Source organism: Stegodyphus dumicola, chromosome 2, assembly GCF_044657685.1.
Source record: "Stegodyphus dumicola isolate Sdum_Otavi_A_Nest chromosome 2, ASM4465768v1".
NCBI classification, from domain to species: Eukaryota; Metazoa; Arthropoda; class Arachnida; order Araneae; family Eresidae; genus Stegodyphus; species Stegodyphus dumicola.
Window position 1 is genome coordinate 152,087,723 of NC_140769.1, and position 27,883 is coordinate 152,115,605.

The window sequence follows — 27,883 nt, forward strand, 5'->3', positions numbered from 1 at the left end:
TGATCAGCATGGTTAGCACCCTGTGTAAAATAAACATATTGATAATTCAAAATGGAATATTGCTTTATTTAATTTTCTCTTGCGAGAATAATTTAGAGAGGATTAACGACCCGGGAAGCTCTGTATGCAGCTTATAACATGCATTATAATCACACGATATAATACTGAGTAAATTAAGTCTTAAGCTGAAATATAAAACTGCCGTAAAAGCTTCTGTCAACATGGAGGAAAACAGACCACCCTTAACCTCCAGCAATCATCACTACGGTTTCTACACTTACTTGTTAAAGCAGGCCAAATAAAAATAAAAAATTTTTTAAAAATCTGAAAGGTTTCAGATTTTAACGATCGTCCAAAAGGTTTTTACGGTATTCAACAGTCTCGCTGAGCTCGCAGTCTACCAGTCTGTTATTGCACTCACTCCTGCTAAAGCCCCCTTTTTGGGGGATTACATAAAGGGAAAGAATATTAAAAATCAGGTAGATTTTATTAAATTCTTGACAATTAAATACCACTTATGCCACATAAAATTCAATTCGAAGGCAAAATCACAAAATATTTAAAAACAGCATATCTTTAGAATTTTCAACAAATAGTCGCACGCTGATGGTAAAAATGTTTTATTCCGTAGAGTATCGCCACGGCTCGCTTTAAAATCGTTGAGTTTGTGAATCGAAAATTCATTAAAAATTTTTAAATATGGCACATTAAATAATGAAAATCATATAACGCCATTCTATGTAAATATCGAATATATTGAATTAGAGAAATCATGAATGAAATGCATTTTTATTATTTAAATTAATCCGGTTCAAAAGTAAGAAACGAATGTTCTTAAGAACTGCATCGATTGCTTTTAAATAGCTAAGTTTCTGAATCCAGAACAAACAGATTCATTTTCAAAGGCTGGGGGGGGGGAGAATCTAAAAGTTTTCAGATTTTATATTACGACCAAAGCGGTAATTTTTTTAACGTTTTGTGTGTTACCTTCATTTATTAAATATCATGTTCTTCGCACTTAAACCATAAAATTCAATACAACAGCAATATTACAAAATAATTTCAAATTGAGCATATCTGTAGAATTTTCGATACACAGTCTCGCGCGCTGGAAATTAATTTCCCCCCCCCGTAGCAGTGTTGCCATTGCTCGCTTTGAAATCGTTGAGTTTGTTAATCAAAAATTCGTTAAAGTTACAAATTATGAAACAGATAATAAAACAAATTCCAAATTTGGGCTTCCAGATGCCCATATTCGGCTGGAGGACTACCTTATTCAGAATTTTATGTCTCTGGGTACCGTTGTTCTTTCATAATGCGAGAAACATACATACATTTATCCAGATTCTTCATTCTTTAATTTCTTTAAATATAATACAGGGCGATAATATTTGGTGACAACAATCTGAAAAGTTATGCACCGTTTATAGTGATTCGCCGCAAAATGCCAAAACTAAATTAATAACATTTTTTGGCCAATGAATATCTTAAATTTTGTTGAATGGCAAAAGCCTCGAATCAAAAGTGAAATGGCGCATTTACAGTGATTCGACGCAAAATTGCTAACTGGTTCTTTTGGGTTCATAAACAGCCAAATAAGCAAATAATCATATGCATAAAACAGAAAAACTAAAAATCTTAAAAGCTGTAAATTAAGTAATAAATTATAAGGTAGAAATATCCTCAAAATTAATAATGAACAAAATCGAAATGGTAACAATTTTTACCTTTAACAGCAAAGCAGCAAAAGTTGAGCTATTCAACTTAAAATTTAGACCTGATTTTGAAAGCGAACACATAATGAATAGAAAGAATGTTGCACGTACAAAACCTAGAAAGCAACTTACTTAATTGCAATTATCAAAGGAACTCTGTGCTGACTTCGTTTCGTAGCTGTCTAAGCTTCGAAACGAAAGTGTAGTTATGCAGCAATAAAAAATAATTAAGCATAAAGTGAAGCAAAAATTAAATAGATAAGATAAGGAAAAAAAACTAGATAACATGTAAAATGCGGAATAGACACAGAATAGTATCAAAGAGATATAATTGTTCGCTTTTAGTATGATAAACCTGTTCATTCTTTATCAGATTATGCGTATGGCACGCAAAAAAAGCAAATTTATTACGTGACAACATTAGTGAAGTTCAACAATCGAGTTTAAAAATAAAAGAAAAAATAAAAGCTCAGATAAAACGCTGGGTTTGACAACTGCTTTCTGATTTGGAACAAGATAAATCCATGTGACCTCTCGAATATCCCTTATTGCTATTTGCATCCTTCGCAAAATCATTTCTATATAGCCCGTCCACGGTACTATGTCAAGAACGAAAATGAGGTTCAAGCTAAATTCGGTGCATAAATTCCTTCCCTTAAGTTTTAAAGCAAAACAGTAGCTTTTCACTAGGAATTTAAAATTTTAATCACGTCCAAATATATTAAGGCGAATACTCACACGCAGAGATCAACCTTCGTAGTTTATTTTCTCATCTTCCCAAGCTAGAGCTAAAAATAGAATTCCTCCGATGGTTAATACTAGCAGGAGATTTTGGCATTTTTGCTTATCTTTTCACGCATGTGTTTACATTTCCATTACGAGTTACAAACGATAACAGATATAGTACAACAAAACTCAATGTAACCCCTTTTATACAAAATGCTGAAATTAACGGAAACCTAAAGCCCAAAGTTTTTTTTTATTTATTTTTTAGCTCAGAAGGGCTATTATAATTTCGTTTTGGCATTTTGCGTTGGTTCACTATAAACGGAGTTTCATTTCTCAAATTGTTGCCACCCAATATTAGAGCTCTGCATTATATTTAAAGAAATTAAATAATGAAGAATCTGCATGAATGTATGTTTCTCTCACTGTGAAAAAATAATGGTACCTAGAGACATTAAATTTTAAATAACGTAGTTCCCCACTTAGAATATGTGCATCTGGAAGCCCGAATTTGGAATTTGTTTTATTATCTATTTCATATTTTGTAAAACTTTAACGAATTTTCGATTAACAAACTCAACGATTTTAAAAGCCGTCCATTAACATTAACATCGCGTGCATCTTAAAGCGCGGGTATTTTATGCGCGAAGTTTCTCTTTTTGCGATATTGCTGTTGTACGCTAATCTAATAGACGAATGGCGCTGCGCATCTAAGTTCTACAAAAATTCTATTTGAGACAAGCAGCATCTAAAATTCTACCAAATAGTGGTTCAGTGATAATTCTATGTTCAAAATACTCAATCTAGTTTTAAAAGGAATTTACCAAACGAATTAATCTAATCTAGAATCTGTTTAATATCTCATCAGCAGCATTCGAGCTGTATCAAAACAAATCGAAAATCAAGTTCAGACTGTTGCCATTCAATATATCCGAGCGGTAAATTACTGAATACTGGTAGTTTGGTATTCAGTGAACGACTTGACTGCACGGGAATTTTCGAATTTTTTTTCCATGTGTAACATAAATAGAAGTCGGTTTTCATTGAAGAAAAATCCTCCATAAAAGCAGCTCTGGTCTTACACAAATAGCCCTCGTCTATTTCCGAATCCAAATAAGCCAATTCTTATATAATATATATGAATTTTTTCACCTAATATATACACAAATATATTGCACTGTATAATCGCTCACTTTTAATACAATGTAGGTAGTCTTCTAACGCCAGTATAATTTAGAAACCAAACCTTTGTCTTTTAGGACAGCACTGAATGCGGAATAGCATTTAAGAAAACAAGTACTTAAACAATCGAATGTGGTAACTAAGAACCAACTGACATTAACAGCTTATGACTGAGAAATGCTGTATATTATCATTCAAGTTAATTGCAGCTATAATAAGACTGCTAGGAAAAAAAAAAAATCTATCGTAAATTACTGGATGATATAGCATTGTGAAATATCAATCAAGATCTTAAATTAACGTTTTAAAATATCTTATAATATCTTATATGGTATTAAAAACATCATTTATTTATTATAGTAATGGTTTAGATGTAGTCCTTTTTATTTAATTATGGCGAAGCACACGAGGGTATTTCCTTGAAGGAATGGATGCTTTCGTGGAAGTCTTCTGAGGGAAAATGGCTCGTACACACGCCATATATGGGGAAAAAGACGAAACGCCCATGCAGCTAGCAAGTTCGCTATGATTCTAACCCCGGACCGAATTACCAGTATTCAGGGACTTTACCGCTCGGCCGCTAGCGGGTTCGTTAATGTGTAAAAGCTATCATTTAAATCTATTATAAATTATTTCAATTAGATATATAAAAACAAGGAAAGATCTCATATTTTAATTACGGCCAAATAGGCTTTTTCTGTAACGTTTTATGTGTTACATTTATTTATTAAACATCATGTTCGCACTTAAACCAAAAATTCAATTCAACAACAGTATCCCAAAATAATTTAAAAAGAGCATATCTTTAGAATTTCCAATGCGCAGTCTGACGCCGCTTTGGAGATATCCCTCCCCCGTACAGTGTTGCCATTGCTCGTTTTGAAATCCTTGAGTTTGGTAATCAAAAATTCCTTAAAATCTTACAAAATGTGAAATGGATAATGAAACAAATTTCCAAAATTCGTGCTTCCAGATGCCCATAATCGGGTGGAGGATTACGTTATTCAGAATTGGATGGCTCTAGGAAACAACGGCTCTAGGTACCGTTGTTTTATCACAATACGAGAAACATACATACATTTATGCAGATTCTTCGTTATTTAATTTCTTTAAATATAATGCAAGGCGATAATATTTGGTTTCAACAATGTGAACCAAACAGAAGCAGGTTTACTGCTTTTTTTATTCGATTAATTACTTACGCTCATATGCAATGTATTCTTGCTGTCTGATAGCTGAATTAAAAATCTAGAATGGCAGGCAAAGGGATGTTCTGGCATGGAATGATAACTGTCAGAACTTTGCAATTACCTAGCCTGTGTGAAAATTTAATATTATTACAACGTAATGTAAAGCGACGAAAAAAAAACTGGAAAGTAGACATTTCTCCTGTATTTTTTTGCCATTATTTATAACTGTATTATTAAAACTCGCTTCTGCCCTGCCCCCTATTTGAAAGCCCTCGTTCTGAATGCATTCGCACAGTGATCTTCAAACATTGTGGACTCTCGGATCTCATAGGACTGTAACGTTTCTTCGGAGAACCCCCATTCCATCATTACAAAAATAGATCATAATAATAACATTTAAAGTAGATCAATATGTTAGATACTGAAATCGGAATTAAAGAAAAGCATTGTATATTTATTAAAGTGTTTTAACATAAAATTAGAGTAATTTACTCATTAACATGTGCTCCAGATGTACCTACACTTGCATTAGATTCAGTGACAGGGTTCTGGTTGCATTTTTTTCCACAAACTGTCGAAGTGTAGCTCTGTTGGTGTCATCTGCAGTCACATTTCATATTCTGCATTTAATTTGTTTCTGTATTTTGTTTTTGTTGCCATATACGTTGAGAAAGATTTTTCACTTAAATGTGTCGTCCGAATGGCATCAAAATATTTATAGCTGAGTCGTAAACTTCTAGATAATAAGGAAGAAGTATTTTTGTTACAAATGTTTACTTTACGAACCTACAACCAAAAATTTAGAGATACTTTTGCTTAAATTCGGATTTTAGTCTCGAATCTGTCAATATGCCGAAAAGTTATTCCCTTATCCTATTACTTAAACGGATTTTTTATCCCCTTAGTTTTCGCTTCTGGAAAATATTCTTTTATAGTTTTCTTCAATCAAAAAAGGTACTCTCTCCATTATACAATTTTTGTACACTATCGTCTAAATTCCTTTACTTTCCATAACTGTTTAGCTTTACAGAGCACGTTATTCTCTTTGACATATGATAATCACACGTTACGTTTTAAAGATAATGTATAACTAAATGCATCTTTACATTTTTTAGCCCAAATGGGCGTAAGCCAAGAAGGGCTATTAGTTTCGAAATAGCATTTTGTGTCTAATCACTTTAAATGTCCGAATCACTTTTCAAATTGTTGCCACCACATACTATCGCCCTGTATTACAGTCAAAAGTCCGGACTCGTCGGGACTTCGGCGATTCCGGATTATCGGTTTTTCCGGATTATAGATCACCAGTTTAAATCTGGTAAGATGGCATGCAGAAATTATAAAATTAAAAATATGAAACCGTAATTTATGAAATAAAGAGCAAGTATGATCTAAAGGGTATTAAAATTTACAAAAAAAAAAAAAAAAAAAAAGCTTAATATTTATTTGTTTACTTTATTAAACATTTCTTGCAACGCGCGCATGCGTAAAGCATACATTACGCATAGTCGAAATTAGAAAATTGCAACCAGAAAACTATTTGATGTGTATTCGTGATATTTATAATGACGAGGAATTTGATTTAAATCCTATCAAAGACGGAGTACATCGAGATGAAATACTACATTTAGTAAGGAATTATAAGCCGAATAAAATAAAAACATCTGCCCTGAAGATAAGAATAGTGCTGACAGATCAACTTCCAGTTCATTGCGCACCACGACTTCACCCCCCCCCCGCAGAGCAGCAGCGTGAAATTGATAAACAGATTTCGGAATGGTTAGAGAAACAAAGGATATGTCTTTATCCATTTTTTGCAGCAATTCCCCTTTTTGTTTGATGGACATCGAAACAAGCTTTCGCTTTGTAGATCCTTTGGCAGCTCCAGAATGGGAAATTCTTTTTGACATAATCGAACGTTCAAGTTTGTTTTTATAAAATTGCTCTAACAGTCTGCAAAAAATAATAAGCCGGATCTCATTAGAAGATTAAGGAACAACGCAATCTGCAAAATTAACTAAAATAGATGATTAGATAATTTTAGCTTAGCTTATGCCGTCCGTTATACATCAAACGTGCATGCGTAAAGGTATTTTGGGCATGCTTAAACGCATATGCGCATGCGTAAACGCATTATGTGTTTACGAATGCGCAGAAAGTTTGTAGCTTTGAGGTCCGGATTATAGATCATTCCGGATTATGGACGTCCGATTAAAGACTTTTGGCTGTATATATAAAGAAACTAAATAATGAAAAATCTACATTAATGTGTGTATGTTTCTCGCATTGTGAAAAGACAACGGTACCTAGAATTATCAAATTTTGAATAACGTAGTCCTCCATCCAAACACGGGCACCTGGAAGACCAAATTTGAAATTTGTTTTATCGTCTATTTCATATTTTGTAAAATTTTAGCGAATTTTTCATTGACAAACCCAACAATTTCAAAGCGAGCAGTGGCAACACTGTAGAGAATAAAATACTTTTATCTTCGCCGCGCGAAAATGTCTAACGGAAATTATAAAGATATGCTGATTTTAAATATCTTTAGCACAATGTGGCTTTAGCCCACATGCTCTCGAAACGTGTATGTGTCTACAAATGGAAAAAACGCTCGTTTGGGCGTAATTTAAAATTTGAAAGCTTTCAGATTTTTGTAATTAACTTCTTTAGTAAGTAACACTAGTTTTACTTACTCTTAGTAATCAGTAGTAATCAGTAGTACTCAGTGCTTCGTAAGTTTCTTTCCAAATTTTTATTTTGACTTGTTGAAGCTTAAATTACGCTGGACACAGTTTGAAGACCTCTGCTTTAGCATTAGTTTTCAGGATATACTTATAAAACATACACTGAAAATTCAAACTGAGATGGATGGGGGAATTAATAAGGGCAAGAAAGTCAAAAAAACCTAACGTAATGTCAGGTCGGATATACATCCTGCAAATACAATTCTGGCTTCTTTCCTGCAACAGAAACCGGACTCATGACAGCATGTCGGATTAAATATGCTCAGCCGACAGCTAAAGTCTTGGAGAGGAGGGAGGGATGAATGACCTTGTGCTTTAAATGAGGACAACATGTCGCGCGTCCTGCATTGGGTCTTTGTCCTCAAGGATAAACATCACTCACCGCCAGCACTGAGTGGTCAAGTGACAGACTAGTTACAATTAAACGAAATATACGAGAAAACGAAAAAAAATCAGTTCATAACTGGTAAATTCAAGGCACAGTTGATGAAATCTTTCGTATCAAATCCGCGCGGAATTAGAATTATCTGATCTAACAGCGGAACTGAAATGTATAAAAAGAAATCTATTTCAAAACAGGCACGAGAGGTTTTATATATATATATTTAAATATAAAAAGCTAACTGAGATCACCCCTTTCGAAATCACAACGAATTCATTATTATGAAAAGTACCGGGAGGGTGAGTCACAGTTTTCTCGAATCCAAATCGAAATCCGAATCCTAAAAGATTCTTGAATTTTTCTTATAAGAAAAACAATCAGACGGACGGGAAGGTGAGGGGGAACTTTTCATTAATAGCAAAATTTAATATCTGTATTTATTAATAAAATTAGTATTGCAATTTTCTAAAAGATACTTTTATTTAGTAAGAGCTTATAAGCGAAACTTAGTACGTAAATGAAGTATAAAACTTCGGGGTGATTTTTTAACAGAATTCGGGGGGGGGGGAGCGGGAGACTGAAAGTCTTCAGATTTTTTATTACGCCTAAACGACCTTTTTTTTTTTTTTTTTTTCATTTACAGACGCATACACGTTTCGAGAGCCTTTGGGCTGATGCCACATTGGACTAAATTATTTAAAAACAGCATGTGTTTAGAATTTTCAATAAATAGTCTCGCTCGCTGGAAATAAAAATGTTTTTTTTTCGCTACAGTGTTTCCACTGTTCGCTTTGAAATTGTTGAGTTTTTTTAAACAAAAGTTCGTTAGTTTTACAAATTATGAAATAGACAATAAAACAAAATCAAAATTAATAATTCAGGCTTCCAGATGACCATGACCGGGTGGAGGACTATGTTATTCAAAATTGGATGACACTAGGTACCGTTGTTTTTTTCACACTGCGAGAAATATACATACATTCATGCTGATTTTTCATTATTTAATTTCTTTAAATATAATGCAGAGTTCTAATATTTGAGTGGCAACAATTTCAAAAGTGATTCAGACTTTTATAGTGAACCAATGCTAAACGCCAAAACGAAATTAATAGCCCTTCTGGGATAACGCCCATTTAGGCTAAAAAATTCAAAATGTTTACATTTTTCTACAAATTTTTCGAAGGAAGCGGAATGATTATTTCAAAGATAAAATAAAAAAACACTAACATATAAAAACACTAAACGTGGAATTCTCCCCCCAAAAATTGATTAATATAAAAATTTCGGTTTCTTTAATTAAATTCTTCATTAAATAATTCTTAACCTCAAAAAATTAAGAAAATTCTAAAGCGCGTTCTTTTTTAAATAAACTCTTCTGTTTAATGGTTGTCAATAAAAGCGATTTTCTCAGAGTTTTGAGTTAATACGTTTAATTATTTTAAATTAAGATTCTAAAGATTGGTAACTGAAAGATGTATCAATGTCGGAAAAAGGTTAAAAATATAAACTTTCAAATCTGAAATCCTTTTCAAGATTTGAAAGATTCGAGGTTTCGAAGATTCTAATAAAAAGTCTATGTACGCAAATTTAAGAGTGATACTCCATGTTCGTTAAGAATTGCCGCCAATTCGAAGAAATTAAGTTAAAAAAAATAAAATCTGAATGCTTACGTCCAAACGGGCGTTCCCCCCCCCCCAATTTACAGAGACGTTTTGAGAGCTTTTTGAGCTAATGCCACACTGGTCTAAAAATATTTAAAAACAGCGTATCTTTAGAATTTCCGATAAACAGCCTCACGCGCTAGAGATAAAAATGTTTTAGTCCCTACAGTGTTGCCATTGCTCGCTTCGTAACTGTTGAGTTTTGTAATAAAAAATTCATTAACGTTTTACAAAATGTGAAATAAACAATAAAACAAATTCCAAATTCGGGCTTCCAGGTGCCCTTGTTCGGGTGGAGAACTACGTTATTCAAATTTTGATGACTCTAGGTACCGTTGTTTATTCACAGTGCGAGAAAAATACATAGAATCATGTAGATTCTTCATTATTTAGTCTCTTTAAATATAATACAGGGTGATAATATTTGGTGGCGACTAATAGCCTTTCTGGGCAAACGTTCGTTTGGGCTAATAAGAAAGAGTTATTTCATCATTAACGTAAAATGCAGTAAATTTTTCTTCCACATGAATGTTTAGAATATCCGTCAGTCCTTAAAAAAAAAAAAAAAAAAAAAAAAAAAACGGATAATTTTAAAAGATGAATAGTTTTTTAGAATCATTCTTTATATCTGGAATTAGCGAAAGTTATGTATAAAAGATTTCTTTAAAAACAGGGAAGGCGATATATATGAATAATGCATTCACATTTTAAAAGCAAACATTACAGAATATTTAGAAAATAACAAATATACCAACATACACACATCAGAAAGTAGCATCAGAGTTTAGCAGCTCGTTCTATTTTCAGGGTTCAGTGCACAGAGCATTATTCATTAAAAAATTAAAAGCAAAACAAAACAAAAGTAGCCGACAGTGGAATCGCGACTTGTTAATGTCCCAAATGGTGACACACGTTTCTTGTATGTTCTTAACTATTCTTAGTATGTTATTTAGTATGACGATGCAACTTTACTGTTAAACGATCTGGTATTCGATAAGAAGAAAGAAGTTCCAAAAACCTACATTTTGTTAACTGGAAGAAAAGAATTTATAAATATTTTAAGAACGTTACACACATAAATAACGAAGAGAAGATGTGTAATTTTTACGATATTGTTCTGCACTGATGATTTACTTGATGAAACATGCAATATGTTATGTTACGCATGTGTATAAAAATAACAATTTCGAACTCACGTTCCATTCCTACAAATAGCAACTTTGAATTCAATGACACGCATTTGCCACAAATAAATACAGAAAATACAAATAATTCCATTTCTGAATTCAGGAAGAAATGGTACATTAAGCACTCGCCGAACAAAATGATGCTTCTAATTAATACTACAAAGATTTTTAATTTGACAAACAACAGCTAACATCCACATCAAATAAAACAGAAAAAAATTAATGATTTCATTGTTATATTTCATGCGATATTGAATCATAATCACTTGATATTCAATCTTACTGGAGCAATAAATTGCTTACAAGGAATTCATTTCAAAATTTTATAATGTAAATAGGCGGAATACTACAAAATATTATTGAAAATCTTTAATTCGCAAAAGAATTCTTTAGTTTCTTACTGTAAATACCAATGAAATAAAATTTCGTAAGGGCGATTTCCTTAAAAAACGCACTACAGGTGATTGCTCCGGTAAAAAAAGGCAAATTCTTCCACTAGTTTCACGAAAGTTCTTTCGCATCAATAAAAATGAAACGTATAATAGATGCAAATGCAATTAATAGCATCGCACGGTAAAATGCAGAGAAACATAAATAACTGATGAAATAATCAGTAATAATATAAATAATAAAAAATAAATATATAATAAAATAAAATAATAAGCTTTTTCAAATCAAATTTGAATGATTTAAGGATTGTAAATTGAACCGCTTTCAATATGCTGAAATCATTGATAACATAAAATTCTATGGCGGAAATGTATAAAAAACGATCAGTAAAATCATGATAAACAAGAAATACAAATTTCATAGATATTCTGTGCCAAAAATACTTTGAGCTGATACGAACTTGCTCGATAATGAGGACTGTGCAATAAATAAATATTTCGGCATCGGCAGCTTTTATAGGTATTGTATGATTAGTAATGGTGTTCCATTCTTGTTTATGATGATGATGTCTATCTCGTCTTATAGGTATAATCTTTGCTGTGTCAGATTATGATTTCAGAACAATAAAGCGAGTACCTAGAAAGTCCAACACATTTGAAATCGGATTTTAATCTAAATTAGAAAGACTCAACCCTTTCGCATAATGGTTTCCTACTGTAGGTATTGTTTTATCAATCACGGTCGGTAGACCTTACTCATCTGCACTCCGTAAAAGCTATTACATTCCCAGTAGCTTTTATAGCAATTTTTCCCCCTAGAGAAGACGGACAGAGTTTTATATATACTTTATATAAAAAGTTTTATATAGTTTTTGACAGAATTTCATTTAAAAATCTAAGCCAAAATAAAGTTGGTTTTTAGTCCAAAGGGCTTTGTCCCTGAAGGACTACTGTTTTCGTTTTGCGATTCTACGTTGAAAACTTTAAAAGGCCGTACCACTTTTCAGATCGTTGCAACCAAATACTATCGCCCTGTATTATACTTGAAGAATCTGCATAAATGTATATATGTTTCTCGTATTGTGATAAAACTACGGTACCTAGAGCCATCGAATTTTGAATGACGCAATCCTACTGCGAATATGGGCATCTGAAAGCCCAAATTTGAAATTTGGAATTTGTTTTATGATCGATTTTATATTTTGTAAAACTTTACCGAAATTTTCATTGGTGATTAGCCGTCGTGGGCAAGATGAAAAGGAAGTTAACTGTAAACTGTTTTGAAAATCGCCTTTTGATATAAGCAATATACTATTTTAATTTGAATGATAAATTAAGATTCTGGAATGACAAAAGCTCGTAGAATAATCATTTTCCAAATCACGCGAACAATAAAAAAAAGAGTGTCTGCTAGCATAATATAATACAATGCAGAAAATGAAAAGGATAAGTAATATGTGCTTAGAAAGTGAAAAATGATGAAATATAATAGTATTAATGAAACAGACACGATAAACTAATTTTAATAGCTCAAATCTTTTGGTAGCTGAATGATAATTACTAGTAAGCATAATCTCACTGGAAAAGTTTAAAGTTATGCCAAGGTCTAAGAAAATTAAATAACAGAGGATGCCATTTAATGAAATATTAACTGGGATACAGTGCAGGTTTATCCATTGGAGCAATATTCAATCTCACTGGAGCAATAAATTGCTTACAAGGAATTCATTTCAAAATTTTATAATGTAACTAGGCGAAATACTACAAAATATTATTGAAAATCTTTAATTCGCAAAAGAATTCTTTAGTTTCTTACTGTAAATACCAATGAAATAAAATTTCGTACGGGCGATTTCCTTAAAAAACGCACTACAGGAAATTGGGCGCCCGGATAAGCTGAACCCAACCAGAATTTCTGGTTATAAATTTCGATAGTTAAAGATAAAAATTTTTTAGAAAAACAATAAATGATTTTGCAAAAAAAATCCGCGCCTCTCTCGTGTGCATCCATGTTGGTATTGTCCGTCGATATCTAAGGTCGATATCCGGCGCGGCGCTGTGTGGTAACAGTGGGTATAGAACTACAATGAGCCTTACAATCAAGGAGCAGGCAGATGAATGAGATTACACACAGTACCTTACCAAATATGTAACGCGACGCAAAGGTTATAAATAAAAAAATAATAAATAAATAAATAAAATTTAAAAAAAAATTCTGAAAGGTTTCAGATTTTAAATTACGTCCAAAGGGGCGTTTTTTTAACGTTTTGTGCGGTACCTTTATTTATTCAACATCATGTTTTTCGTACTTAAACCATAAAATTCAATTCACCACCAATATCACAAAATATTCAAAAAAAGTATATCTTTATAATATCGGATGCACAGTCTCGCGCGCTGGAGATAAAAAGGTTTTTTCTGTACAACGTTGCCATTGCTCGCTTTGAAATCGTTGAGTTTCTTGAACAAAAGTCATGTTCTACAAAACATGAAATACATAATAAAACAAATTCCAAATTTGGGCTTTCAGATGCCCATATTCGGAAGACGATTACGTTATTCAAAATTGGATCGCTCGAGGTACCGTTGTTTTATTACAATGGGTACATACATTCATGCAGATTCTTCATTATTTAATTTCTTTAAATATAATATAGGGTGCTAATATTGTGTGGCAACAATTTGAAAAGTGAAACAACGCTTGTAGTGAATCAATGCAAATTGCCAAAACGAAATTAATAGTTTTTCTGGGCAAATTGCCCCTTTGGACCAATAATGGAGTGTGGACTGCCGGACAAATAAAACGAGAGATTTATTGTATTGGTTGCAGGATAGCGGATAGCAGGGAGGATTGGGATTATTCAGTTATGGCAAAGCACACGAGGGCTATCTGCCTAAAGGGAGGGATGCCTTCGTGGAGGACTCTCTAAGGAAAACTGGCACGTATACAAAAGTCATGTATACGTGCCATGTATATGTATGGGGAAAACCACGAAAACGCCCATGCAGTCAGCCCGTTCCCGGGATTCGAACCTCGGACCGAACGCCCAGTGTTCAGCGACTTTACCACTCAGCCGCTGGTGGGGGCAGATAGCAGGGAATAAGGTAAATTATTATCATTAGTAATAGCAGAGCTACCCGTTCTGAGAACGGGATTTTATAGAATTCACCTTAAAAAGTTTTTTCTATTGTTTTTAATTATATATATTTAATAAAAGTACTGCTTCCTTTAATTCTGGTTACAATAACTCCTTATACATTTGCAATATATCCTTTTGAATCTACGGGCAATACGATTTTATCTCTACTCCGTACTCTACTTAATGCGACATACAACTGACCATGTGTGAACAAAGGTTCAAGGTAGGTATATACCTACACTTTCGTATTGTCCTTAAGCACAGTCATAGTTTTGCTAATGAAGACCAGAAGTTCAGTGAGCTCTGAATCATGAAGTTTTAGAAAGATGGCAAAAGGTCACTGAACAGAATGGAATATATTTGACTGATTTAAGTTCATTTTTTATACAGAAAACATTTAGTTTTATTTCACACTAAATAACAGAAATCACATTTTTGTCAGGCCAATATTTGTTATAACTGATAACGTCCACCTACGATTAAGTGAGCGTTTTCGAAAATTTTTCTACCGCAATGTTTTGGTTTTACTAGCTATTTCGACGCCATGTAAATTCACTTGAGCTTTGAATCAGTGAAATCAACCGTGACATTCGGTTAAGATACCGTTAGCCGACTCTCACTATGCTTAAGGCCAATGTTTTTCTTTGAATTAGATTTAAACTTATTAGAATATGAGGTCATTGCGAAGTCTCAAATTAAAACACATGAAATTCGTCTCTTTCTGTGAATATTTTTCAGCTTCATTCTTTTGATATAACCGTCAATTACATAGGAACACTTTCTTTAATATATATTATAATCCCCAATAATCCTGCTGAAATAATTGTGAATTTATCCGCATGTGTTACGTGTGCACAAACATGAGTCTAATTTCAGTTCTTTTTAAGTAAATTTGCTAGTTATTTTACCTTTGTTGAGATATCTCTAATCGCATTCTTACTGGTTAAAAGGAAGTATAGCTTACTGTCAAGTCCGATACATACATTAGCTTTCGGTCAGGTCCGAATTATTCTGAAACTTAATCCCATTCTTTATGTTATTTTTGATTCGTTATTTATTGTATCTTGCTTATGATTCGTTAAACCATGAGCTATTGTAGATTTACGAAGGCATTATTGCTTAAATGGACTAATTTCAGCATCTTTGTTTAAATGCTTGAACTTTCACGAAGGAATGATTTTCCTGACTTGCCACCTGTGTTTCTCAGTTTTTCGTCCTCAGGACGCGGCACACAAGACAGTGTGCCTTTGATTGAAAAAAAAAATAAATAAATAAATAAATAAAGTAAGAGCCCAAGAGCCAAGATATCTACCGGTGATTACTCTTTGTAGTAGAGGCCAGACTTTAAATTTACGATCCAGATCCATCCAGAGCTTATATCTGCTTCTATTATTCTGCTTGTATTACTCTGCTTGTGCTTATCTCTGCTTGCTTGTATTTCTTTGCATGTAACTCTGCATGCTTCTCTGCATATCTCAGTAATAAATATTTGTTTTGCGAACCACGACATTTTCTATGTTTAACAGCAGAGCGCGGTTCTTCAGAAAGTTAGAATTCGCTGACATTTTCCCTAATTCAACCTTCCAGTGTAATAATTTATCGTTCGCGTGATTTTGATTTGGTGTTTCGTGAATGATGGCTTTTTCCGAAAGTGAAAAGGAAGCTTTTGGTGTTGCGCCATTTGATGGTGTTAAAAACTTTACTGTTTGGTGTCGAAGAGTTCAAGCAGTATTTACGTCAAGGGAATTGGATACATTTTTGGAAACAGAAGCAACTTCGGATAGAGTTGCAGATGTTTTGAAATCAAAAAAGGCTTATGCCTTAATACTTGCGCTTCTAAGTGATAATATTATTGCTTCTCTTCCACGTGAAGATACGGCATGTAAAATATGGAAGAAACTGCAAGCTACGTATAGTGCTAAAGGTGCAGTGAGTCAAATTTTAACGCGTAAACGTCTAGCTACCATAAGGAAATCCAAGGATGTGTCAATGAGATAGCATATCGACAGCATAATGAATTTGGTGAGTAGTCTACGCGTCTCTGGCTCTGAAGTAAGCGACTTTGATATTATTATTTACATTTTAATATCTTTGCCAAAGGAATATGAAAATGTTAAGTCATCTCTAGAAAATCAACCAAGTGATAATTTGAGTTTGGATTTTGTTACAAGCAGACTTATTGATTGTAAATCTCTTATGTTTGATTATAAAAATGAAAATAAGTATTCTAAACCAAATACGGACAACTCTGTTGTTATTAGTGCTCGTAAAGAATTGTTTTGTACTTATTGTAAAAGAAAAGGACATTCTGTTAAATTTTGTAGGAAAAACAACTGCGTCTGTCATAATTGTGGGAAAACTGGTCATTTCAAAAGTGAATGTTTTGATAATTCTAAAAAGCAGGCAAATTCAAATAGTAATAAGTATGCATCCCCTGCAATATCTTTTATGGCTAGAAATCTTGTGCATGATCAATTTATTATTGATTCTGGTGCAACTTCTCTTATGTCTTCTCACAAGGAATGGTTTACCTCAATTAAGCCTAAGACTGGAACTGTTAAATGTGCGTCTTAGTCGGCGGTTTTAGAAGTGGAAGGAATTGGTGATATTTGCGGTAAAACTAAGAATGGTGTTGAAATAATGTTCGGTAAAACTAAGAAATAATGCGGTAAAACTAAGAATGGTGTTGAATAATAAAAGATGTTCTTTACGTTCCAAAATTAAACGGACAATTAATTTCTGTTAAAAATATTGAAGCAGCAGGTTTGAGCGTAATTTTTAAAAATGAAATAGTTTACATTGAACACAAAAACAAGCGTTTTCGTTTTGGATATTTGGACAAATGCGGACAATATTTTAGTGATTTTTCACCAAACCTATTTACAGTTTTAGCAGTAAAGAATGATGATTTATGGCACAGAAGATTAGGACACTGCTGTGATCAAAAATTAAAACTAATGAATCTTCCTGCAAAAGAATCCTTTTGTGAAGTATGTGTTCGTGCCAAACAAAGTGCTTCGCCTATAGGAAAGGGTCCTCGCATAAAAGAATCCAAACCGCTTATAACTATACACACTGATATATGTGGTCCAATAGAACGTCAAACACTCCATGGGGAAAGGTATTTCATGACTATGATTGATGACTACTCGCGATTTATGGAAATCAGACTGCTCAAAAGAAAAAGTGACATTGCTGATGAACTCAAAGCTATTCTTTAAATTGAATCCAACTGTTACAAAACTGCGCTGTGACAATGCCAAAGAATATGTCAGTGGAGAATTGCATGATGTTGCTAAAAGAGCAGGTGTAAAAATAGATCCTGCACCTCCCTATACACGTTTTCTAAATGGTGTTGCTGAACGAGCAAATAGAACTATACTGGGAAAAGCTAGAGCAATGATACTTGAGGCAAAATTACCAAAATTCCTTTGGGGTGAAGCAGTACGTACGGCTGCTTACATAAATAATCGACTCCCAAATAGTTCAATTGACAATCGTGTTCCTTATTTTCTGAAGTATGGTGAAAATCCTGATTTAACAAACATGCGTGTATTTGACTGTGATGCTTATACTCTTGTGCCACCATCGCAAAGAAAGAGACTAGATGAAAAATCTGTCAGAATGATATTTGTGTGTTATTCCACAATGGGATATAGTTTAATTATTCCAGAAACAAGACGCATCGTTGTTTCCAGAAATGTTAAATTTAATAAAGAAAAGAAGAAAGTAGAAAATTAAAAATATATCTCCGATAGTTCTGATTTGAGTGAAAATGACAATGATGACATTAAAAATGAAGAAAAATCAATTTCAGACACTGATAACGGCGAATTAAATGCTGCAAATAAGAAGGAGGAAGAAAGAAAATCTTCAAGAGAAAAGAAACAGCCAGTCAGGTATCCTAATCCTGAGATTTACCAAGTAATGTTTGCACAACAAGACACTCTGACATTTGAAGATATTGTAAATCTACCACAAGTAGAACAAGAACTATGGAAAAGAACTACGGACGAGGAATTGAAATCTATGGAAGATAACGACGTCTGGGACCTACAAAGTTTACCCCCTGATAAATGAGCTATTTCCTGCAAATGGGTTCTACGTAAAAAACGAGATGGAACTTACAAAGCCAGGCTTGTTGCTCGTGGCTTTATGCAAAAGGAAGGCATAGATTATACAGACAAGTTTTCTCCAGTGATTAGTATGTGCTCTTTACGTTTAATCCTGGTAATTATCAATAATGAAGGTTTGCAAACTTTTAGTTTAGATGTCAAGACAGCTTTCTTGAACGGTAAGTTAGATGAAATCATCTACATGGACCAGCCAAAAGGATATGATGATATGAGTGGTAAGAAATGTAAACTTAAAAAGAGTTTATAGGGTCTTAAACAGTCTCCTCGACAATGGTATCAGAAAATTCTTAATTTTGCTGTTAAATTAGATTTTAAGCAATTGGACTCTGAACCATGTATTTTATCAGAATTTTAAATTGTAAGAAAGTAATTATGGCTCTTTATGTAGATGACTTATTAATTGCAGGTTCGGATGTAAAAGAAACAAATATAATATCATTGTTGTCTAGTGAATTTCAACGGTCAAAATCTGAAAGAGTCTCAGAATGTTTAGGCATTAGACTGAAATTTAAATCTGATTGTTTATATTTAGATCAGAAACCATATACTGAAAAATTACTTGATAAATTTAAAATGTCTGATTGTAAAACAGCCCAACCTCCCATTGAACCAAAATCTACAGCAGCTGATTTTCAGAAAGGAAATGCATTTTATGGCCCATACAAAGAATTAATTGGATCTTTACTTTACTTGGCATATATTACAAGGCCAGATATTTTATTTGCAGTAATTGCTGCAGTAACTAGTAAGCCAACTGCAAGAGCATCCTACTGATGTTGCCTGGTGTGCTCTAAAAAGAATTCTTAGGTACTTGAAAAACACCTTAAATTTAAAATTGATATACAAAAAAGGGTGATTTGGAAAGGGCAAACTTATGTTTGTATGTAGATGCAAACTGGGGGGGGGGGAATACTCAAGATAGGAAATCAATTACTGGTTACTTTATAATGTTTTCAAACTGTCCTATTAAGTGGTGCTGTAACATGCAAAAGTGTATTGCACTTTCATCAACAGAAGCTGAAATAATTGCTTTATGCAAAGGCATTCAAGATGTTTTATGGATAAAAAATGTAGTAAATGAAATTTCCAGTGTTAAAAATGTTTATATTTTTGAAGATAACCAGTCATGTATTAAAAGTATTGTTAATGAAAACTTTTCAGGTAGGTTGAAACATAAAGATATAAAATTAAAGTTCACTCGTAAGATTGTTAAGGAAAATAATTTTAGAATTGAATGTGTGCAATCAGGTTTACAAATTGCAGATATGTTAACTAAGGCTTTGTCCAAAGCAAAATTCTATGAACTGTTATCATTGAGCTGTTTAAAAATTGCGTAATTCTTTTATGTTTTGTATAATGTGCGATTAAGGGGGAGTGTTGAGATATCTCTAATCGCATTCTTACTGATTAAAAGGAAGTATAGCTTTCTGTCAAGGCCAATACATACATTAGCTTTCGGTCAGGTCCGAATTATTCTGAAACTTAATCCCATTCTTTATGTTATTTTTGATTGGTTATTTATTGTGTCTTGTTTATGATTTGTTAAACCATGATCTGTTGTAAAGTTATATATATATCACCTCTGTAACCGCTTATCTGTGCTCTTTCGATCGAGTGTGGCATGCAGGACTTGTGTACAAGCTTTCAAACTGCATACTTCCTAATAGCTTTATAAAACTCATTATTTCATTTCTCAAAAGAAGAACTTTTCAAGTTAGATGCGGTGATTCTCTCTCCAGCAAGAAAGTAATGTACAAAGGCGTCTCACAGGGAAACGTACTTTCGCCAAAATTATTTTGCATTTTTATCAATGACATGTCTCAGCCTCTTCAACTGTTTTAAAGTATGCTGATGACACCGTGGTTTTAACTAACTCCCTGAACCCTCAAAATGCTGTAGACAAGCTGAAGTACCAAATTAATGAAATAGATGCATGGTGCAAGCTATGGAAGATTAAAGTGAACCCTTCTAAATGTAACATAGTGATTTACAGACGGTATAAAAATTGTTCCCGCTTAATATTGACGTAAAAATTGACAATATCCCAATTCCTGTTGTAAATTCTTACAAATATCTTGGAGTGCATATTGATAGAACTCTCTCTTTTCATGATCATGTGACTTACGCGACCAATAAAGCTAACACAGCATTCATGGCCATCTACCCGTTATTAGGACGAAATTCTAAATTGGATTTAAAGATTAAAAGAACACTTTATATCACCTTAATTCGCCCAGTTTTATTGTATGCCGTACCGGCCTGGGCTACAGCAACGAAAATAGACAGACAGAAGATGAATGTGTTACAAAAACAAGATACTTAGATCTATTACACGTTCAATCCACCACAACCCACGGTGGTAGTGATGTACATAATGTAAATATTTCGTATTTTTTTTCGTATCTTATTTACTCACTTTTTGTCTAGTTTGTGTTTAGTGTTTTGCACCAAGGACTTTGTGATTTTTATAAATCATCTTGACAAAGCTAACTGTGCACCGTTTTTGAGTATAGCCAAGTTTGGTGTTGTTTTAAAATGTGCTTTTCGTGTTTCTTCAACGGACTTTGATTTTGCAAAGCCATTGAACTGTGTAATTTAAATATTTACGAACGTGGAAATTACTTACTCTCTGAAGTTCAGTTAGAATAATCCCAGCTAAATTTTTTTTTAAATTACATGTATTTTAGATATCAGCTTTTTACGTCTCATCATCATAACCGCTCTGCTTAAAGCAAGGATTAATCTGAATTTGACTTTATGTCATGTGACTTTACGATGTACTTGTTTCTCCTGCTCTGTGCACGCTCACGTAGCTGCTTATTGTGTGTAAAACTTCAGCCGCACCTATTCATGTATTTACGAAGGCATTATTGCTTAAATGGACTAATTTCAGCATCTTTGTTTAAATGCTTGAACTTTCACGAAGGAATGATTTTCCTGACTTGCCACCAGTGTTTCTTAGTTTTTTCGTCCCCAGGACGCGGCACACAAGACAGTAAGCCTTTGATTTAAAAAAAAAATAATGTAAGAGCCCAAGAGCCAATATATCTACTGGTGATTACTCTTTGTAGTAGAGGCCAGACTTTAAATTTACGATCCAGATCCAGCTTATCTCTGCTTGTATTACTCTGCTTGTGCTTATCTCTGCTTGCTTGTATTTATTTGCATGTAACTCTGCATATCTCAGTAATAAATATTTGTTTTGCGAAACACGGTATTTTCTATGTTTAACAACCTTAAAAAATTCTGTATATGGAAAAGTTTGTAAGCAAGATGATCCCCTGCAGGGAATACCCTTTGAGCTAAACTTCAAAGTATTCAGTTATGGAAAGCACTGGAGTTTCCTCCTTTAAATAGGAATAAAAATGAACTCTACTGTTATGTAATTGCAAATCATTATTTTAAAAGAAATAAAATTATATACCATTGCAAGTCGAAAAAAGCAAGTTTTCAAGAGACAAAGAAAACATAATATACACATGTTTATAAAAGTTTATAACTATATGGGAAATTATGGCGTATGCTCTTATCATTCTCGTATTTTCTACCATAAATCAGATTTTTTAAGAGGATAAAAATAATTGTTTTCTTTTGAATAGAGCCTAAATATTAAACTGAACAACAATTAAATTTAGACGTGCGATATTTTGTATAGTTACAGCAATACACTGTAATGTTGCGCGCTTCCAACCTGCACGCAACAATAGTGGTGACTACTGAGGAATGGAAAGTAGACAAAGTCTTGAGAAGGGTTTAAATCCCTTTTTATTCAACTTTAGAAATTACAAATGCGTGCTCTTGACGCTCACAAACTACGCCGACCCGGCGGTAAAATAAAAATAAGAAACTAAGAAAAGAATAGTAACAAGTGACTAACTACGAGGCTCTCTAAACGTAACTAACCTCACCGCGTTCTAAAATACCGCTGATAATTCAGCAAACTTCTGAATATTACGTTGAAAGATTAACAATCTGCCGAGGCAAGCACACAGGCCGAAACGCGTGATTCTTCAATTTCTAACTAGCCACCTCCACGCTCGTGAAGCAAGAAAGCACACTTTAGAACTCGTTTCCGTTCTATTTAACTCAGAATACTTCCGCTGACAATTTGAATCCTTGCGCGTTCTACTAAAATTTACATATTCTGACATTGGCAATTCCAGGGGAAAGTAAGGCTTGACAGGAAAGATAGTTTAAACTTAAAATAAATGTTAGTTAAAATAAATATAAACCCTACAACACAAATCAACTACTCAAGAGAAAATTTCCTGACACAATAAAAGCAGCATTCTAATTCTTTAAATAGCGTTATTCTTCTCTGTATAAGCACATCGACCAGAAACCTTTGCTATCAAAACCGCACTTTTGCTTTATATGTGGTATATATTTAATTCTTTATTTTAAAATGTTGCACTTCTGAGATCTGTATCGTAATAGTCTCGGTTCTGGAGGTATAAAATACACGAACCTGCGGCTCCTGTAACCTGTGAGAGGGCTACAACCCCGTTAATTCAGGGACCCACCACAGGGGAGTCGGTGTCAAAAGCCTCTTCTGGCAAGTGGCAAATTTGACGATCTGCCTAGTTCCAATTTCACAGGTTCCACATCCTTCGTGGTGTGAGTGGAGAATTTTTATTAGTTCGCCGCCCAGAAGTTGAGGGGGGGACGTGCAGTATACTGTTGCTTTACGACCTCCGGGCACGCACAGTCCGCGCCTCTTGCTCAGTACGGAGAGCACCAAAAGGATCAGCCGTATAGTACGGTAACATAGACAACTCTAGCTGGAACCTAAGGAGCGACGTAAGGAACTCAAGTTGCCAAACGGTGGGGTCACATAGACATGGGAAACACGTAACTTATTGTATTCTGTTTAACTAGAGACAAAGAACATTAGTAGACATAATACCAAATATGAACCGTGAAATGTTAGTGAGTCACATAGCTTGTGCCGAACGCAAAACCAGAATTCCACTTTTCAAGATCGGGAAATTTCAAAAAAGCTGGAAAGAATTTTTAAGCTCCGATTAACTACGTAGATCGGCTACCTTTCAGTTTTTACTCAATAGCATAGAACTGCATAACTTTTACAAAAAATTAAACGGGGAATTCTGTCTTCTGCTCCAAACAAATGTTATATGCTATGAAGAAGGGGGAGAAGTCAGTATTGTCGACTGTTCGTTGTAGGAAACCCTGATCGAGTTATTTCATTTTTAACAGTATCTAAATTAATACACGTAAGCAGAAATTTCTTGCTTTAATAAATATAAAAAAATGTTTAGCAATAAAATTCCTCTAGCAGATGAGTAGTGGCAATACGAATTTGGAAATTTTATTACAGATACGGTATGCGTTCTTTTTTGACTGCTAATTCCATAAAAGGCATGTTCTGGAATGTTTAAAACTGAATATACATCTGTGAATTAATCTTCACTAAAGCAGTTGTAAATCCAAAATAAACAAGTAAAAAATAAATAAATAAAATAAAATAAAACTGTTAGATCGTGTATATGCTGATTGGTCTGCTTCCTATTCTGTAGTGAAAGAATAAATAAAACAATTTCCGATGGGTCGAGAATCTGTAGATGGTACTCGTGAAAAACGATCACTGGAAAGCACTGACATCACAAAATATTGCTCGCGTCCAGAAGGAAATATTGCGTGACAGGAGATTAAAAGCCAAGGAGAATGGTGCAAGTTTGGATCAAGATTTGGAATTTGGATCTGTCTAACGGTCTGCCTGGATTTGTTTGCTGTTTCGCATATTCTACATAAACATCTTCACACGAAGAAATTTTCCGCAAGACGGGTACCTCGATTTCTTACAGCAATTTGACTAAAAAAATGGAAAAAAAAAAAAAAAAAGTGTCTATGCAGTTCAGAAACAACAATGTGAGTTTAAAGCGCTTGACCAGACCCTTTATAACCCAGATTTATCTCAAACTATCTCTTCTGAAAACTAATATCTGACCTTTGTGTTAGTTTAAGTTTTAATGATGACGATGGCGTGAAATGAGCAATATGGAACATTTTGAGAACAAAACTTTAAATACCTTTTTCAAGCACATATAATTGATCATTAAACGATGTGAAAGTGCACCGAGTTACAATTAAATACAAACTATTAAAATTTTTCTCTATTACTTTTAGAAAACTATTTAGCCAGTAATCCGGATCTAAGCGTAATTTATGGCTAACAGCCGCTTTCGTACTAAATATGGAGAAGTTCGAATTCGAAACAACAATAAATTGGACTATCTGGAATTCTGCATCAGAATAATAGAAGGAATTATATGCCGAGGTACTTAATTTAAGACTGAAGAAAGAACATTAGCTGTCGTATTTATCGTAGAATGCGTATTATCGTAGAAACGTTTTAGAGGAAGTAAAAATAACTTTTCTTTTAAAGAAAGAAGGAAGAAAAAAGGAAAAAGAACACTCTTTTAAAAGATATTATACGACTTGAAAGGCATTCATCAGTCTACTCAGACAGAATGGGTGTTCTAAAGGAGAAAGCTCAAAAACATGTGTCTATTTACCACCATTAGAAATCACTTTAATTCAAGCACTTTCAAGCATTCTAATTTCCGTTACGTTATATCAGGGATGGCCAACCCGTGGCACGGTGGAGTCTTAACACTGATTTATTGAAAAATTAAGACATTTGAAAAAATAATAATATCGTTTGTATCAACTTCGTCGATAGATACACATAAACAAATTAGAATAAATATAATAATTCAGTTTCTCTGCAAGACGTTAATTGTTACCCAACTGAAATCCAAATCGAAATTATTGACCTACAGCAACACACTACACTGAGTATAGACTACACTGAGTAAGCAAGTATAAGAAACTCGTTTCAATTGCGAGTGATCCAAATTATACTGAATTTTGGAAATTTGTACTAGTAAACAATTTTTTCAAATTTACGCGAGTTGGCTGTCTTATATTATTGTAGGTTTGGATCAACATATGTCTGTGGATAAATGTTTTCTATTAAGAACATAATAAAATAAAAATATCGGTCAACTCATGTGCACCTAAAATACCTCATTTTGTTAGCACCTTCAAGAACTAATCCTCATACAGATGACTTGGTAAACAAACTATACATTCAAAAATCACATTAATTAAGTATGGACTGTTTAATAGTTATTTAAAAATAAATGTTTCAAATTTTTCATTTTTATTTTATATATAACTTAACTGACTGAACTTTTAAAAATGTTATTAACAATGACTCTAGTTTGTACGTTTGCTTTATTTATTACATTATTTTTAATGTTCACTATTCAGATTTACATTAAAAAAAATATGCTATTAGCGATAAAATCCAATAATCAGCCTATAAATAATATTTTTTTCGCCTTTTTTATATTTTTCAATATGTTGGAAAATATGAAAATGGCACGCATACCGTTTTTAGTCCAAAGGGGCTTTGCTACTGAGGAACTATTGTTTTCCTTTTGGTATTTTGCATTGAAATCTTTAAAAGGTGTATCACTTTTCAAACTGTTGCCACCGAATATTATCGCCCTGTATTATATTCGAAGAAATTAAATAATGAAGAATATGCATATATGTATATATGTTTCTCGTATTGTGATAAAACAACGGTACCTAGAGCCATCGAATTTTGAATCACGTAATCCTACTGCGAATATGGGCATGTGGAAGCCCAAATTTGAAATTTGGAATTTGTTTTATGATCGATTTCATATTTTGTAAAACTTTAACGAATTTCTGATTAACAAACTCAAGAATTTCAAAGCGAGCCATGGCAACGTTGTACAGAAAAAACATTTTTTATCTCCAGCGCGTGAGACTGTGTATCGGAAATTCTAAAGATACGCTCAATTTAAAATTATTTTGCGATCTTGCTCTTGAAAAAAATTTTATGGTTTAAGTGCGAAAAACATGATATTAATAAATAAAGGTAACACACAAAATGCTAAAAAAAAAAAAAAAAAAAAAAAAAAAAAAAAAAGCTCCTTTGGACGTAATTTTTTCAGATAGTAGCACTCAGCCCAAAAAGGTTGACGAGCTCTGTGTTACACGTTGCAAATGAACTGCTTTCATAAGATTTACCAAGACAAAACAAATTTTTACTCAACATAGCGCAGCATATATGGTTGCGTTCTCATATATGGTTACGTTTCAAGTGATAGTTCAAAATCCGTTACAGGCTACTCATACGGATCTCTGCTAAAATTTTTAATGTCAGCTTCCAGCAAAAAGTATCTTAATGGAAAACGCAGTCTGTTTTAAGCGCATTCGTTTATCTTTATATGCAAATTTAAATATGAGTACCTCCCCCCCCCACACACACACACAAACGTTTCTGACATTTTAACATGTTTATAGCTACCAGAAGAAATGCACCAGCACGGAAGAAGAAACAGAGCAATGTCCTCCGTTTATGAGCTCTGGAAGAAAGAAAAAAAGTAAAAGAAAGGGCTGAATTTTCTCCTTTTCCCAAGTGACCGTTATAACGGTGACCGTTATAACCGTTACCGTTGTGACCGTCACTTGGGAATATGGTAACTGAAAACTAACGCTCGCTGCAAAAGATTAGGCAATTAAGACCATAACCATCGTTTGCTAAAAATGCCGGTTGGTGGAAGTCCTCCAAAAAAATGTATCATTGAAGTACTGAGGACAAAATGATTAATTATCAAAAAGCTTGGATAGAACTCGCTTCGGCGAAATACTGGTTACTCAGATGCAATGAACATTGATAAATTAAATGTCCATTTACAGTCAGATGTAAAAATAGGAGACGATGACGATAAACTTAAATTAGCTTTCAAACATTACAGCTATCATGGAACTCTAATTTAAATATTTTTTTAATTGTTCGAAGTGTTATTCATCATCTAAAATTACACATTTGAATCAACGCAGAACATGCAACTTGTTTTAATTAAAACATAAAGCTATTTAAGCATTTGTTTGTGAAACTAAATTAAGAGGAAGACATATAAAATTAACTTATTAATCATTTTTATAAAGCAACAATTTATGATTCTTTTTATTTTTATGAAGCGACAATTTATGATTCCTCAAACAGACAGCATTAAGAGATCCATTGAAAATCAGTGTTGAATTCGGGATTTGTATTTAACATTCAGAATAGCTATTATTTTGTATTTTACATTCAGAATAACTATTATTTTGTATTTTACATTTAGAATAACTATTATTATTAACAATTTTATATGAAAGGCAGTTAGTTATCATTCTCTTCTATAAAATAGAAAACGACATAAAGACGGCTTACTTCTTAAAAGTTGTAAGATATTTAGGCTAATTAACCAGTTATTTTACGTAGTTACGAATCTGTACTGTTACTTCTCTCTTTTCGTTTTTTTGCCAGAAATCAAATCAGCTCGCACGTATTTAAGTAAGGATTTGAGCTTGTTTAGAG

The 27,883-nt window shown here is 33.3% G+C and overlaps 1 protein-coding gene across 2 annotated transcripts in view; it reads right to left on the reverse strand.

Annotated features, from left to right (window-relative positions):
* The window catches only part of Nost (Nostrin), a 203,996-nt gene that overhangs the window by 154,199 nt on the left and 21,914 nt on the right, over positions 1 to 27,883 (reverse strand). Inside the window, exon 1 of one of the 2 annotated variants that reach the window (XM_085811281.1) lies at positions 1,728 to 1,834. The exons of the other annotated variant lie outside the window; for it this stretch is intronic. Within the exon in view, the coding sequence (XP_085667407.1) occupies positions 1,728 to 1,799 (72 nt within the window). The 5' untranslated portion in view covers positions 1,800 to 1,834. Of the gene's footprint in view, positions 1 to 1,727; positions 1,835 to 27,883 lie in introns of those variants that run through there. 2 annotated transcript variants of the gene reach the window in all.